Source organism: Eurosta solidaginis, chromosome 4 (assembly GCF_040869045.1).
Source record: "Eurosta solidaginis isolate ZX-2024a chromosome 4, ASM4086904v1, whole genome shotgun sequence".
Lineage (NCBI taxonomy): Eukaryota > Metazoa > Arthropoda > Insecta > Diptera > Tephritidae > Eurosta > Eurosta solidaginis.
This window is the reverse complement of record NC_090322.1, coordinates 187,921,972-187,937,826: the sequence shown is the minus strand read 5'-3', so window position 1 is coordinate 187,937,826 and position 15,855 is coordinate 187,921,972. Positions and strand designations below refer to the sequence as shown.

The following is a 15,855-nucleotide window of genomic DNA, read 5'->3' as shown; positions in this document are numbered from 1 at the left end:
GTTTGACATTAAGTAAGTTACGTAAGGGCCGAACGAAAATTATAGAGAATACCATTGCTAGACGAAATCTTTTGGATGCGCATCGTTCGACTAAGCTATCGTTCACAATACAGAATGAAGCCCTAAGTTTTTTTGAAAACTATACTTGGAGTAATTTACAAAGATCAAGCATTTAAAAACAAAAAAATGATTTTCAGTGTAATAAAACTTTTTCACAGTGTATATTGTCGAAAGCCGATTCGAATACCTTTCCAATGGTACCAAGATCTTGGAAATCGGTTGAGCCATTCCGTAGTTATCACAGCTCAAAAGTACCTATTACCGTAATTTTTCACGAATTTTTCACAACTTTGACACCTTTCCACGCCCACAATTTTTCTAAAATGCAGTTTCTAAAAACGAGGCGGTGTTTGTATAGGTGAAGTGTACGTCTATGCAAAATTTCATAAAAATCTGAGGGGGTCGGGTTCAAAATGTGCCTTTTTTATAGGTTTTGATATGAAATTCATCATATGTAGGTATACCCGTCAAATAGTCCACTTCTTGCAAGTTTGTTTTTTGAAATTGCAATTTTTTCAGCAGGATATTCAGTTTTTAAAATTACATAGTTTTTCAAGCAGAATTTTAAAATAATAAAATCGTTCTCAAGTATTTCAATTTAGATTGCAGTTTCGTTTGAGCATTTTGAAACCAAAAAAATATTAAGTTCAATTAATAAATAGGTATTTCGAATCCATCAGTTGGGCTTGTTGTTGTTGTTGTAGCAGTGCTTCCCCCCACCTAACAGTCGCGACCGATCACAAATTGTCATCAATATCCTCTAACGGGAGTCCAAGGAAACTTGCTGTTTCAACAGGGGTGGACCACAATGAAAGGGGTGTTAGAGGCGTTGGTTCCACATTACAATTAAAGAGATGGTTGGTGTCATGTGGGGACACATTGCAAGCGGGGCATACATTTTGTATGTCGGGGTTGATTCTGGATAGGTAAGAGTTTAACCTGTTACAGTATCCAGAACGAAGTTGAGTAAGAGTGACACGCGTTTCCCTGGGGAGTATGCGTTCCTCTTCCACAAGTTTTGGGTACTTTTCTGTGAGTACTGGATTCACCGGGCAATCTCTGACATAAAGGTCCGACGCCTGTTTCTGGAGTTCACCAAGGACCTGCTTGTGTTTTTTTGCTTCATACGGCTGGGTTCTCAGGTGCCGTATTTCCTCAAAATGCTTACGGAGATGACTCTTAAGCCCCTAGGCGGTGTTGGCTCATCAATCAGATGTCTGTTTGGATGCCCAGGTTTCTGGGTATTCAACAGGAACTGTTTGGTTAGCATCTCATTTCTCTCCCTGATGGGGAGTATTCTCGCCTCATTATGTAAATGGTGTTCTGGGGACATAAGAAGGCAGCCCGTGGCGATTCTGAGAGCAGTATTTTGTCAGGCCTGTAGCTTCTTCCAGTGGGTAATTTTTAGGCTTGGCGACCATATGGGTGACGCGTAGCAAGTGAGCGGCTGGCCAATTGCTTTGTATGTTGTAATGAGCGTTTCTTTATCTTTTCCCCAGGTACTGCCAGCAAGGGATTTGAGGATTTTATTACGGCTCTGGATTTTCGGAACAACTGCGGCTGCGTGCTTACCAAAATGTAAATCCTGATCAAACGTCACACCCAAGATTTTGGGGTGTAGGACAGTCGGTAGCGTAGTGCCATCGACGTGGATGTTAAAAATGGTCGACATTTGGGACGTCCATGTTGTAAATAAGGTCGCAGAAGATTCAGTCGGAGATAACGCCAGGTTTCGCGAGGCGAAAACACTGGAGAGATCACGGAGGTAGCCGTTTATTCTGTTGCAGAGCTCATCGATCTATGGGCCTGGGCCTGTGGCCATTATTGTGCAGTCATCGGCGTATGACACGATAGTGACTCCTTCTGGTGGTGAAGGTAGCTTAGATATGTAGAAATTAAACAAAAGTGGGGATAGGACACCACCCTGTGGCACCCCTTGTTTAAATCTTCTTGGTTTTGATGTTTCGTTTCTAAATTGCACCGATGCCTGCCGGCCACCCAAATAATTTGCGGTCCACTTTTTAAGACATGGGGTCCATACCAGGTCTTGCAGTAACGTGCCATTGTTGACTGTATCAAAAGCTTTTGATAGGTCTAGCGCTACGAGTACTGTTCTATGGTGGGGGTTTTGATTTAAACCGCAATTTATCTGGGCGCTGATGGCATTTAGCGCGGTAGTGGTGCTATGGAGTTTTCTGAAGCCATGCTGATGACAGGCTAGCTGCAAATTTGCTTTGAAATAGCGGATCAAAATGGCTTCAAGCGTCTTTGCTACTGGCGATAGGAGAGATATCGGACGATAATATGTTAGCTGGTTTCCCAGGCTTTAGAAGCGGGAACACCTTGGCCATTTTCCTTTTTTCGGGTATGACAAAGGTGGAAAGAGACAGGCTGAAGACATGTGCTAAGTATTTGAAACCCTCTTTCCCTAAGCTTTTAAGCATCGGCATAGCTATGCCGTCTGGGACCACTGCTTTGGATGGTTTAGCGTGACCAATGGCATCTTCAACCTCTCTGGCGGTGATGGTAATTGGTGACGCGCTGAATTTATGTTTATGTGCCTGTCTGTTGGCCCTCCGTCTATCTTTGTCGACCGTAGAATGCATTACATATTGACGACAGAAAGCGCTCGCACATTTTTCGAATCCGACAGCACTTGTGTGCTTAGACGGATTCGATAGGGACTTTACGGTGGATCAAAGTTTACCACAACCTCTTAGGTGCTCCTCCCATTTCGCCCGCTTGTGTTCATCCACAAGCAATCTGATGCGTTGGTTTATATCCTTTATTTGGGGGTCGCCTGGGTCGAGCTGTCTTATAAGGTCACGTTCTCTCGCTAAATTTGCGGCCTCCGCCGGGAAGTGGGTCCGAATTTGGGAATTCTCCCGGCGGGAATGAAACGTGCCGAGGTGGATTCAATGACCTTGCGGAAAGCACGCTCCCCTTGGCGGGCATCAGTCGGGATAGGGAGGGCAGCAAAGAGGTTGTCTGTAAAAGATTTGTATTCGTCCCACTTTCCTTTTTTAAAGTTTATTAAAGTGCGTTTTTCTGTAACGATGAAGTCGGCGGTACGCTTGAACGAAATAAGTTACCATCGGCTGCCAATTGACGCTTTCATATTTATACCCTGTCCGACCCAAAAATGTCCGCTAAAAACGTTAGCGCTAAAATATCTTTTTTTTTTCAAAAAACTGTTATCGACAACGTTTTTAGCGGACATTTTTCGGTCGGACAGGGTATACATGAAAATTTTACAATCAAATGAAAATTTTTTTATTAGGTCATGAAAAAAACCTTTAAAATCAAAGTCGAAAAAAAGTAAAAAAATGAAATTTCGCAGGCTCGAAAATTACTTTTTTGGGTATGCGTAGTGGAACTTTTTTCCTGAGCCCAAATCCTATCGAAAAATCGATGGCGCGATATCGGTTAATAAATCGACCCAGTCTAATGTGTATCCAGCAAATATTATCTGTACGAAGGTTGCTCTCAGAAAACAGTAAAGGTTATTTTGTTGCAAACAAAAACTATAAACATATACTGTTGTGCGCTGATTTGAAGTAGAACGACCCATATCATAAAGGCCACCAGGACTCGAGTGCTTTAGTCAGGAGCGAATTCGTTCATGTTACTTACATCAGTATTGATTTTATATAACTACTGAACAGACGTTTTAAATAGAAGGCTGTGAAAATTTTCATATGCGCAAATTTTGCAAAATGTTTAGATATATTTTTCATATAATTATATAATTTGCATATTCTAAGGTAAAATAGTTAAAACTAACGCGAATTATTTATACTTTAATATGTTTTACAACGAAATAAGTGCTTCAGTTAAAGTTTCTGCAAAATATATAGTATACTTAAGGGCGTATAAGCTTTCAAATGTATCTAAAAGTGATGAAAATTCAAAGTGAAATTATAGAAAAATATTAAAAATTTTTTGTTACTTCTTAAGCTTTGTAATATTATTTCAAATTTTTTTATTAAAAATGCTTAATAATAGCAGAAAAATCTGTTGGAAAATTTTTCCACCAGCTACTGATATTGATTTTTCAAAAATAAAATTTTGCGCCTGCATGTATACTACCTTTTTATATGTGTACAACAAATTTACGAAGTGCATGCATACCCACCCACATACATACATATGCGTACATATGTATTCTAAAATACACACGTGCATAAGTGTGCACCGGTTTTTTGATTTGTTGACACGCCGAAATATGTCGGTTCGTTTCAGCTGTTAATTGGGGGTAGCGCATTTGAAACAGCTGATTTTTGTTTACATTTGAGAAATTTATTTGCAATGTCAAAGGTCATGAACCTTTTTAGCTATACGCATGCGTAATTAAATATATGTATATGTAAAGAGAGTATGAATGTTTGTAAGATAAATATCCTATATTGGTTACAAACTATTACATACACTCCTACGCGATCCAAATAAGTTGGTCTACGATGTGGTGTGGTTTCGTATGCCGGTACGTGTAGTCTTACAACTATTGTTAATTTGGTGTATTGTAGAGTATACCGGCGGCGGCGTATTTATCATAACGAGTTTGCTTTTCTCATTTAAAATAATAATAATATTAACAAGTAAGGAAGGCTAAGTTCGGGTGTAACCGAACATTACATACTCAGCTGAGGGCTTTGGTGACAAAATAAGGGAAAATCACCATTTAGGAAAATGAACCTAGGGTAACCCTGGAATGTGTTTGTATGACATGGGTTTCAAATGGAAGGTATTAAAGAGTATTTTAAAAGGGAGTGGGCCATAGTTCTATAGGTGGATGCTATTTGTATGTATATGTGAAGGCGTTTTTGAGATATCGACCAAAATGTGGACCAGTGTGACCCAGAACGTCATCTCTCGGGTACCGCTAATTTATTTATATAGTATGTATTACCAGGAACAGTATTCCTGCCATGATTTCAAGGGCTTTTGATTTCACCCTGCAAAACTTTTTCATTTTCTTGTACTTAACATGGTTGGTGTCACGCATTTTACAAAGCTTTTTCTAAAGTTATATTTTGTGTCAATAAACCAATCCAATCACCATTTTTCATCCTTTTTTTTCGTATTTGGTATAGAATTATGGCATTTTTTCATTTTTCGAAATTTTCGATGTCATAGTCGGATTTCGCCCATTTTTATTACCAGGCTAAAGTGAGATCATATTAGTACGTGAACTAAGTTTAATAAAGATATATCGATTTTTGCTCAAGTTATCGTGTTAACGGCCGAGCGGAAGGACAGACGGTCGACTGTGTATAAAAACTGGGCGTGACTTCAACTGATTTCACAGAAAACAGTTATCGTCATAGAAGCTATGCCCTTAACAAATTTCACTAGGACGGAGCCACGCCCATTTGGAAAATTTCTTTTATTTTTGTATTTTGTTGCACCATATCATTACTGGAGATGATTGTTGGCATAATTTACTTATATACTGTAAAGATATACAATTTTTTGTTAAAATTTGACTTTTAAATTTTTTTTTTAAAAAGTGGGCGTTTTCGTTATCCGATTTAGGAAATTTTTATTTAGCACACATATAGTAATAGAGGTAACGTTCCTGCCAAATTTCATCATGATATCCTCAACGACTGCCAAATTACAGCTTGCAAAACTTTTCAATTACCTTCTTTTAAAAGAGGGCGGTGCCACGCCCATTGTCAAAATTTTACTAATTTTCTATTCTGCATCATAAGGTCAACCCATCTACCAAGCTTCATCGCTTTATCCGTCTTTGGTAAAAAATTATCGTTCTTTTTCGGTGGGCGTGGTTATAGTCCGATTTCGTTCATTTTAAATAGTGATCTGAGATGAGTGCCCAGGAACTTACATACCAAATTTCATTAAGATACCTCAAAACTTACTCAAGTTATCGTGTTTACGGACAGACGGACGGACGGACGGACATGGCTAAATGAATTTCTTTTTTCGCCCAGATCATTTTGATATATAGAAATCCATATCTATCTCGATTAGTTTACGGGGTACCGTTATGCGAACAAAGTTAATATACTCTGTGAACTCCGCTCAGCTGAGTATAAAAAGGTTTTGTTTATGTATGTACATATGTGTTGAAGAAAATCGACGTTTTGGGTATTTCGGGCCCTCCACGACAACGGTTCTATGCACTGGAGTGATTCAGGATTCCTGCCAGGACTGAATGCTAGCATTTCAATGTAATGCTACCTAATTTATCGCGGATCGGTAAACAATTGTCTTCCAAGGAGTAGCTCCTTGCAAAACGACTGTCCGCCGATACTTCCTCTGAGGAGGCTTGGAACCTAACCGCGTTTGTTGCTGATGTTGTTGTAGCGATAAAGACACTCCTCTCGGTTTTAGAGAGTTGACGGTCCTTTTCCGGACATAGATCTGGTAAGTTCCGGTAACAAGCACCATTGAGATACTGGCCGGACATTTCGGGAACCATCGAAACTTCTGTCACGGTCACTCTTTTGTCTGTACGTCTCGTGTAAAGCGTGGTTTTTCTAATACTAGTCGCGATTTCTTTGTTTGACATTTGTGTTGTTTAAGAACGCCTCCGCTCCTTGGTACGTGTATTAATAGGAATGGCTCTCATGGCACAGTTTTAAAAATAAATAACTGTACTGGCCTGATAGCCAAATAAAATTCCCATTGTTGCTCGCTCCAAAGTCAACCCCGAAAACCAGTCGCTTTGGCGCTTTTCCACTTTTTTGCGGCGAGCATTCGTGTGCGGCAAGATGATGTGGTGAGGGTCCTCAAAATTGATACTTTTCGTCAGATCTATAAATGGAGCACCCAGGATGCGCTGCCGCTTGCCGCTTAGTGCCGGGTAGTTGTAGATGAGGTGAACCACCGTTCTCTCCCCTTCATAGTGTTTACAACTCCTGCAGCATCGACGATGAGGCGTTCTTAACCTTTTTGCATGCCTACGTGCAAGGCAATACCCAGTTAGCGCCCCTACGAGTGTAGAAATTGTTTCCCTACTTAGGTTGTACACGCTACGGGATCTTTTAGGGTCCCATTTCGGACAGGTTTTCTTCGATGTCTGACACCGATTTTTGTAGCCATCTTTCGTCGGCTTGACGATGAATGTGCTCTTTTTGCATTAGCTTGCATGTGGCAAGGAGCTAACCTAAGCGTTTTGGCCAGGAAGAATCTGCCTGGTTGTACCCTGCCTAGCGAGTTCATCTGCAATGTAGTTTCCCTCGATGTCTCTATGTCCAGGGATCCATGTGAGGTGTACACGGTTCTGTTGGGCCATCTTTCCAAGAGATCGGTGACAGTTTAGTATTAGTTCAAATTTGAACGAGTAAGAGCCAAGAGATTTGACGGCAGCCTGGCAGTCGCTAAAAATCTAGATTTCTTTGCCGACATTGTGTGTGCCTATCCTAACTGCGGCTTCATGATGGCTGAAACTTCTTCCTGGAAGACGGTTCAGTGATCGGGCAGTCTGAAGGAGAGTTGGAGGTCAAAATCAGATTAGGACTTTGTACATTAGGTACATAGAAGGATGACAATTTGGTTTGAGATGTCTAAAGTGCAAAGAGTCGTGGAAGCGGTGCCTATGGGAGCTTTACTACTACCAACAGCTCTATTACGTACTCTTTCCAGCATTATAACAAGCTTGCCATGTATAATGAGTTAAAACATTCCAAGTGATTGCTTGTTTTTAAGCTTCCTAGCATTAGATTTGATGAACTATGCATATATGTATAATATTTGGCTTAACTTCTCTCTGCATTTTATTTTCAGCGCACAACAATTTCGGATATCTTGGCAAAGTTAGTGTATTTCCCTCGCCCGCATAGAATGTGCACAATCTAAATGTTTGAATGATTGACCGATTGCATACGCGTCGCTTAGGAGCTGCAACATGCAATCGTAACGACACCGGCTCTCAATCGGCGTCGACCATTACCGGTGTTGGCGTTGGTGTCGGTGCTGGAACAAGTGGTGGAGGGGGCACAATAACTACACCGCCAGCCAGCACCAGCTCCTCCAGCGGACACAGTCTTCAACAACCACATTCACAACCTATATCACAACAGCAACAACTACAGCAATTTCGATCATCATTACACCATCATCATCAGTCGTCAAGTCATAGTCATTTCACATTCAATCCTAGTGGCAGTTACAGTCAAGGACACAGCTCAGGCAGTCTATCGCGCATCTCACGTAAAGCAGGCGTTTCCACAACGGCACAAAGTTTCGATGGCACTAGTACCGTTAATAGTCCATCAGTTGTAAATTCAGTCAGTGGCAGTGGCAGTAGTGGTCCTGCATTTATACCCACAATGGTCGGGGGGACCACAGCGTCAACAAGTGGCGGCACCGGTATTGCTGGTGGCCAATTAGGTGTACAAAGTCAAAATGTATCGTCGTCGGTGGGTGCGGGTAGTGGTGGTGGCCTCGTCGGTGGCAGCAGTAGCGGCGGTGTTGGTGGTATTGGTGTCAGCGGAAGCGGTAGTGGAGCAGGCATAACTGGCGGTGGTGTCATGGGCGGTATTGGTGGCGTTGGCAGCGGTGCGATAGGCGGTGGTGCTGGTATGGGCATCTGTGGCGGCATCAGTAGTACGATGGGTCCGAGCAGTGCTGCCATAACTGGCGTCCCCCCTATTGGGTTGGGCCTAGCTACGGGTATTGGTAATAAGATGCTCGGCCGCAAGCAAAGCCTCAAGGGGGGCGAACCGTTTTTGGCCGATTACGGTCCCGAGGAGTCGCTTAACGAAAGTGCCGATATTGAATGGGTGAATAAGCTGTGGGTAAGGCGACTAATGCGTTTGTGCGCTTTAGTATCCTTGGCCTCAGTCTCATTGAATACGCCGAAAACTTTCGAGCGGCATCCCCCATTACAGTATATAACATTCGTATCGGACACCGCTGTCACGATACTATTCACCGCCGAAATGATAGCCAAAATGCATATACGTGGTGTTCTACACGTGAGTACATATATGTAAATGTATGTATATATGTGCATAGATATACTATGTTCATATATATATGTATGTATTTGAGCAATGTTCAATGTATGTAAATCATCATCGTTAAATGTATTGTTAACTCAAAGTTTTATTAATCACATTTTAATGTACTCGATTAACGGGTTTATTGTATTTTTTATTAATCAAAAATGAAATACTATTTTGATTAATCGAAAAACAAAAGAATTTAATAAACGACTTTTTGAATAATCACAGTTCGGATTAAGCGATTAACCCAATTTTGAATAATTTAGTATTCGAATTATTGAGCAATTGATTATTCGATCTACTCGAAAAATCAAATAAAGGCACAACCCTGACGTTAATGCAGCAGCATGAAAATTTGGTTTTGATTAATCGAAAAGCAAATGAATTAAGTAAACGACTTTTTGAATAATCACAGTTCGGATTAAGCGATTAATCCAAATTTTGATTAATTTAGTACTCGAATTATTGAGCAATTGATTATTGGACCTACTCGATTAATCGAATAAAGGCACAGCCCTGACGTTAATGCAGCAGCATGAAAATTTGGTTTTGATTAATCGAAAAGCAAATGAATTAAGTAAACGACTTTTTGAATAATAACAGTTCGGATTAAGCGATTAAACCAAATTTTGATTAATTTAGTACTCGAATTATTGAGCAATTGATTATTCGACCTACTCGATTAATCAAATAAAGGCACAACCCTGACGTTAATGCAGCAGCATGAGGTTTTGTTTTGATTAATCGTAAAGAAAATGAATTTAATAGACGACTTTTTGAATAATCACAGTTCGGATAAAGCGATTAATCCAAATTTTGATTAATTCAGTACTCGAATTATTGAGCAATTCATTATTCGATCTACTCGATTAATCGAATAAAGGCACAGCCCTGACGTTAATGCAGCAGCATGAGGTTTTGCTTTGATTAATCGAAAAGCAAATGAATTTAATAAACGTCCTTTTGAATAATAACAGTTCGGATTAAGCGATTAATCCAAATTTTGATTAATTCAGTACTCGAATTATTGATCATTTGATTATTCGACCTACTCGATTAATTGAATAAAATCACATCTTTGACGTAATTGCAAGCATAACTTAATGAGAAACAAAAACAACATGAGCGAATCCATCGAGGAAGAGGAAAGGCATACATAACCTATTAAACACGTTCATGGGCTTATGAGGTATAATTTAAGATCTTTTTTACCCGACCATAGTATTGAATTCAATGTTATTTCAGTTCGTATTCCTATTCTCATTCATTTTATTTCAGGGATAAGATTTCTTATCAAAATGACGTTTCAAATTTCGTTCTACTCTGTTTTGCTATGCGAAAGGCATTGCGATTAGAAACATATCATTTATAAGTCTCAATGATGTGGCTGTCAATTCTGAAATAGAACATTTTTGAAACTTGTTTTGAGATGGAAAGTCCTATCTCATACAATTTCTGCGATAGTGCTTTTTCGAACTGGCGTGTACATATTTGTATCCGTATTCATTTTGGATCATATTCGTACTTGTGTTTGTATTGGTATTAGTATTAGCGTTCGTCTTCCTTTATAAGAATTTCGATCGATTCGTTCAAGTTTTCTGTTATTGTTGTCGTAAATTTCAATGTAATCCGTTTTCATATTGTCTAAGTATCAAAAGAAGCAACCGGGACCTTACTGGTTTTGAAACGGATTGATGTTTCATGCTATCCAAGAAACTACAATACCAAGCATACAAGGAAACCTAAATACTTTACAGTTTTAGTGAGAGTGGGAGCGGTAGTTGGATTGGGAATGGGTTCGGGAGCAGGAGGAAGATAAATGGAATAAGGGACGGACAAGACTAAGAAAAAAATGGAATATAAAGTAGAAGAGAATGCTATAGAGAGTGTAGAGGGGAATCGGGGCTCAATCTTGAGATGTAAGCAAACCAATTTTCGGGCAGACCAAAGTCTGCCGGGTACCCTAGCTAATATATTTATTTCTGAAATTCGATACGGAAGTACCAGGTTAATATTGGAGATACTTCACTCCGGGAAGTGAACCAGGGACCGACTAATTCCAAAAAAAAAAAACGTATTTTTAGTACCTCTTTGGGATTTCCTTCAGGAAATCGGACCGGGACCGACCTATTCCAAAAAATCGAATTTGTGGTGCTTTTTGAAAAACATTTCTTTCCGGCAAGTGAACCTTCGACAAGCTTAACATAAGGGATCCCCTCTTTCCGGAAAATGAACCAGGATGGTGCGATTTGTTTGAAATTTATTATTTAGCAGCCTTTCGAACAGGTTAATCTTATATACATATAAAATCAAGTTCGAAATATGTTGGTTCTGAAATATAGACCGAAATGTGGACCAGGGTGATCCCAGAATGTGTTTACACAATATGCGTATCAAAAAGGATATGTAAGTGAGGGTTTTAATAAGGGGTGGTGGTTAAGGAGAAAAGCGAGGGGAAAAGGGAGAGTTTTACATAAAGCCAAATGCTGCAAAAGGTAAAAAGGAAAATAAGAGATATTAGATGGACTTGGAGACGCAGAGCACGAGAAGGGTGAGAGGAAGAAAAATAGAGGAAAATGAAATGAGAAAGGAGAATAGGAAATGGAGATACAAATGGAGAAAGTGCGAGGGGAAGATGGGAAGGAGAAAAATCTAGAGAAGGAATGAATAAAAATAGAGGGTGGTTGAGGGAGAGAAATAAAGTGCGAATAGAAGGGAGAAAAGTCGAGAAAGTGAAAGGAAGACGATACGGAGAAGAGACAAGGATCAAACTTTCAGTGGGATAGAGAGAGGCAAGAAGGTACAACATATTTTTGCAGAAGCTACAATAGGACAGATGGTTTTGTTTACTATAAAAGTAGATATCTATATATATCTTATATACTTATGTATATATCTTATATAAAAGATTTTAGATAATATAGATTAAAGAGTAGGGCGGGTCAGATTGTATGGGGAATAAAAAACTTCAGGTGTACATCCAGTTTCTGAATCTATGGGTCATACTGAGTAATATTGTGCATAGGACCATAGGTCTGAAATGAATTTCGAGCCTCCCCAATTTTGTTAGAAAATATTTTTTTTTAAGAAATTTTTTATTATTATTTTTGTTAGAAAATATTTTGGGCTATTTAAAAATTAAATTTGCAATATGGAAAAGTAAAATATACGTCGATTTTTACAACAAATTCGTCGATTTTCCCCAAAAAGAAGCGATAAAATGCGAAAAATAGTGCCCTATGGCGACGAATATTTTACTTTTCCATATTGCAAATTCAATTTTTAAATAGCCCAAAATATTTTCTAACAAAAATAATAAAAATTTCTAAAAAAAAAAACATTTTCTAACAAAATTAGGGAGGCTCGAAATTCATTTCAGACCTATGGTCCCATGGGCAATATTACTCAGTATGACCCATAGATTCAGAAACTGGATGTGCCTTTTCAACAATAAATTTGACCCATCCTATTAAACAGGTATTCAAAATTTGGTAGATTTTCCATACATGTGTAAATTGCGGTGAGAGAAGTGAAGGGAGTGTGACTAGGAGTGGAAGTGGGAATGGGAGTGTTAATGAGGTAGGAGTGGGATTGGGAGTTTGAGTGGGAGTGCGAGAAAAATAAATTGAATATAAGATGGACAAAAATAAGAAGAACAAGTAAGGAGGTCTAAGCTCGTCGGGTCCAACTCTTTCAGGCTCATCACTAGTACAAGTAAATATGTATGCATGTACTATAAATATGGATGCATGTGTGGGCATGAGTGTCTTATCACAGAAGGTATTCTCCTGCTATTAACAAATGATTTTTACTTATCCTAATGTATATATGTATCTTTTATATATCTTACATATGTACTAACAAATAATCACAGGGTGAAGTACCATATCTTAAGGATCATTGGTGTCAATTTGATGCGTCTATGGTATTTTTCCTTTGGATATCGATAATATTACAAGTTTTCGAAGTTCTAGAAATTGTACCCAAGTAAGTTGTTTCTTTTTTTTATTCCAGTAACTTATAGCACATTAGTACTGACATTAACATTCTCACCTCTTTTTGTGTCTTTTTTTATTCAATTACTACTTTTACTAATATTTACCACTCAGATATTCTTACCTCTCCATTTTGCGCGCACCACGTCCATTAATTATGATACGCTTCCTGAGAGTCTTCCTAAAATTTTCAATGCCAAAAAGTCGTATTAATCAAATATTTAAGTAAATCAAAATTATTTACAAAATTCAAAGATAACTAACAAAATTAATTTTTCTACTTCACAGACGATCGAGTCAACAAATTTACAACGTAACATTATTCTTCCTGTTTTTTATGTCATTGTATGGTTTACTGGGTGTACAATTTTTCGGAGAGTTGAAAAATCATTGCGTAATGAACAATACGGAATATGATTATTTGGGAAGACCGTAAGTTATGGATAATTCTGTACAATTTCCAGTTGTTGTTGTTGTAGCATGCTTCGCCCCATCCAATAGGTGCTGCCACTCACCAATAGTCATCAGTGTCCTGTAACGGGAGTCCGAGGAAACTTTTAGGCTGTCTTTTTTTGACTTCGAATTCAAAACTCATTGCTAGCGTAGTATATTAGCAATATAGGAGTATTACATATATGGATAAGGGTGTTAGAGGCGTTGGTTCCATATTGCAATTGAAAAGATGATTGGTGTCATGTGGGGACATATCACAATCGGGTTGATTCTGGATAAGTAAGGTTAGGTTAGGTTGAACTGGCCAGTCCATGAGGGCCTCACGTAGACTGAATAAAGCCGTAGTGTTACCAGAAGTTTGTTTTAACGACCAAACTTAAAAACCCTATCAAAAACCAAGACCTTTGTTATAAAATAACTCCATCCTCTTGGCATATACTAGAAGCTTCCTAGGACCTAAGCCACTTGCTATTTATAGATCTGACAGCTGTATCACTCCTAATAGCTGGAGTCTTAGCGTGGCAAGCGCAGGGCACGAGCACAGAACGTGCTCGATCGTTTCCTCCTCCAGCCCGCACTTCCTACATCTGCTATCACTGACCAAGCCTAATTTAAAGGCATGTGACGCCAGAAGGCAGTGTCCAGTCAGAATACCCGTCATAAGTCTACAGCCCTCTCTTTTTAATGATAGAAGCAAATTTGTTAGTCTAAGGTTGTAAGACCTACACATAATCTTCGACACTTTACAGCCCCGCGCTTGAACCCACGCCTTTCCTGCTTCGATCATGTGCACCTCTCGCCTTCGCTTAATTTCGTCCAGTCTAATTGGAACGTCTACGGAGCAAGCTTCGAGGGATGCGCCCTTTTTAGCTAGTTCATCCGCTTCTTCATTCCCATCTATTCCCATATGCCCTGGGACCCAATATAGATGTATGCATCTCCCTGTCCCGATTCTCTCCAGGGACTGCTTACACGCTAACACGCATTTAGATGCTGTGCTATGCGAGATTATTGCCTTAATTGCTGCTTGACTGCCAATATAAAAGTTAACACGATTGCAGCTTGGGCTATTTTCTTTCAGGGTTTCTACTGCTTTGATTACGGCTACTATTTTCGCTTGGAAAACGCTACAGTAATCCGGCAGCCTGTAGGATCTGTTTATTTCCGGATCAGCAGAGTATACCGCAGACCCTACTCCTTCCACTACTTTGGAACCATCTGTGTGCACATGTATCGCCTCGTCCGCCAATTGAGCACCCTTGCGCCAACCGTCCACCTGGATAAGTACGAGTTTAACCTATTAAAGTATCCAGATCGAAGTTGAGCTAAAGTGACCTCAAATGCGAGTTCAGGGTATTTGTCTTTGAGAACGGGTATCACCAGGTAATCTCTGGCATAGTAGTCCGACGCAGTAGATTTCATGCTCATTTTCTTCAAACGGCTGAATTCCTAAATGCCGGATTTCTTTAAAACGCTTGAGGATATGCCGCTATGTCTGAATTTGGTTTCCCCGCAAAACTTATACGGCTGTGCAAAATGACGTTGAGCAACACCATCAGCTCAGTCAGAATTGGGAAGGACCTCTCCGAGCCGTTCGAAACTAAACGAGGTTTCAGACAGGGTGACCCCCTATCGTGCGATTTCTTTAATTTGATGCTGAAGAAAATTATACTAGCTGCAGAACTTAACCGCACTGGAACAATATACTATAAAAGCGTGCAATTACTGGCATATGCTGATGACATTGATATCATCGGCCTAAACACCCGCGCTGTTAGTTCTGCTTACTCCAAGCTGGAAAAAGAAGCGGTAAAGATGGGTTTGATGGTGAACGAGGACAAAACGAAGTACCTGCTGTCATCGAGCAAAGAGTCAGCGCATATGCGCCTTGGCAACCACGCTACTGTTGGCAGCCATAATTTCGAAATAGTAAAAGACTTCGTTTATTTGGGAACCAGCATCAACACTAGCAACAACATCAGCACTGAAATCCAGCGAAGAATCAATCTTGCCAATAAATGCTACTTTGGACTAGGTAGGCAATTGAAAAGTAAAGTCCTCTCTCGGCGAACGAAAATCATACTCTACAAGTCACTTATCGTACCCGTCCTGCTATATGGGACAGAAGCGTAGACCATGACAACAGCAGATGAAGCGGCTTTGACAGTGTTCGAGAGAAAAGTTCTTCGAATAATTTATGGACCTCTACGCGTTGGCGATGGCGAGTATCGAAGAAGATGTAATGATGAGCTGTACGAGCTATACGCAGACATCAACATAGTCCAGCGAATTAAAACGCAGCGGCTGCGCTGGCTAGGCCATGTTATGCGAATGAAAGATGATGCTCCGGCCAAGAAAGTGTTTCTATCGGA

General features: G+C 39.8%; 2 protein-coding genes across 5 annotated transcripts in view; one reads left to right on the top strand and one right to left on the bottom strand.

The window, feature by feature from the left end:
• LOC137250791 (uncharacterized) overlaps positions 1 to 15,855 on the bottom strand; it is a 373,639-nt gene that overhangs the window by 243,361 nt on the left and 114,423 nt on the right. The gene's annotated exons all lie outside the window — the stretch shown is intronic.
• na (sodium leak channel non-selective protein na) overlaps positions 3,720 to 15,855 on the top strand; it is a 57,760-nt gene continuing 45,624 nt past the window's right edge. For all 4 annotated transcript variants that reach the window (XM_067784261.1, XM_067784260.1, XM_067784259.1 and 1 more), the window contains exons 1-5: positions 3,720 to 3,824; positions 7,813 to 9,005; positions 12,910 to 13,022; positions 13,145 to 13,255; positions 13,319 to 13,462. In XM_067784261.1, the coding sequence (XP_067640362.1) occupies positions 7,893 to 9,005; positions 12,910 to 13,022; positions 13,145 to 13,255; positions 13,319 to 13,462 (1,481 nt within the window). In that variant the 5' untranslated portion in view covers positions 3,720 to 3,824; positions 7,813 to 7,892. The remainder of the gene's footprint in view (positions 3,825 to 7,812; positions 9,006 to 12,909; positions 13,023 to 13,144; positions 13,256 to 13,318; positions 13,463 to 15,855) is intronic.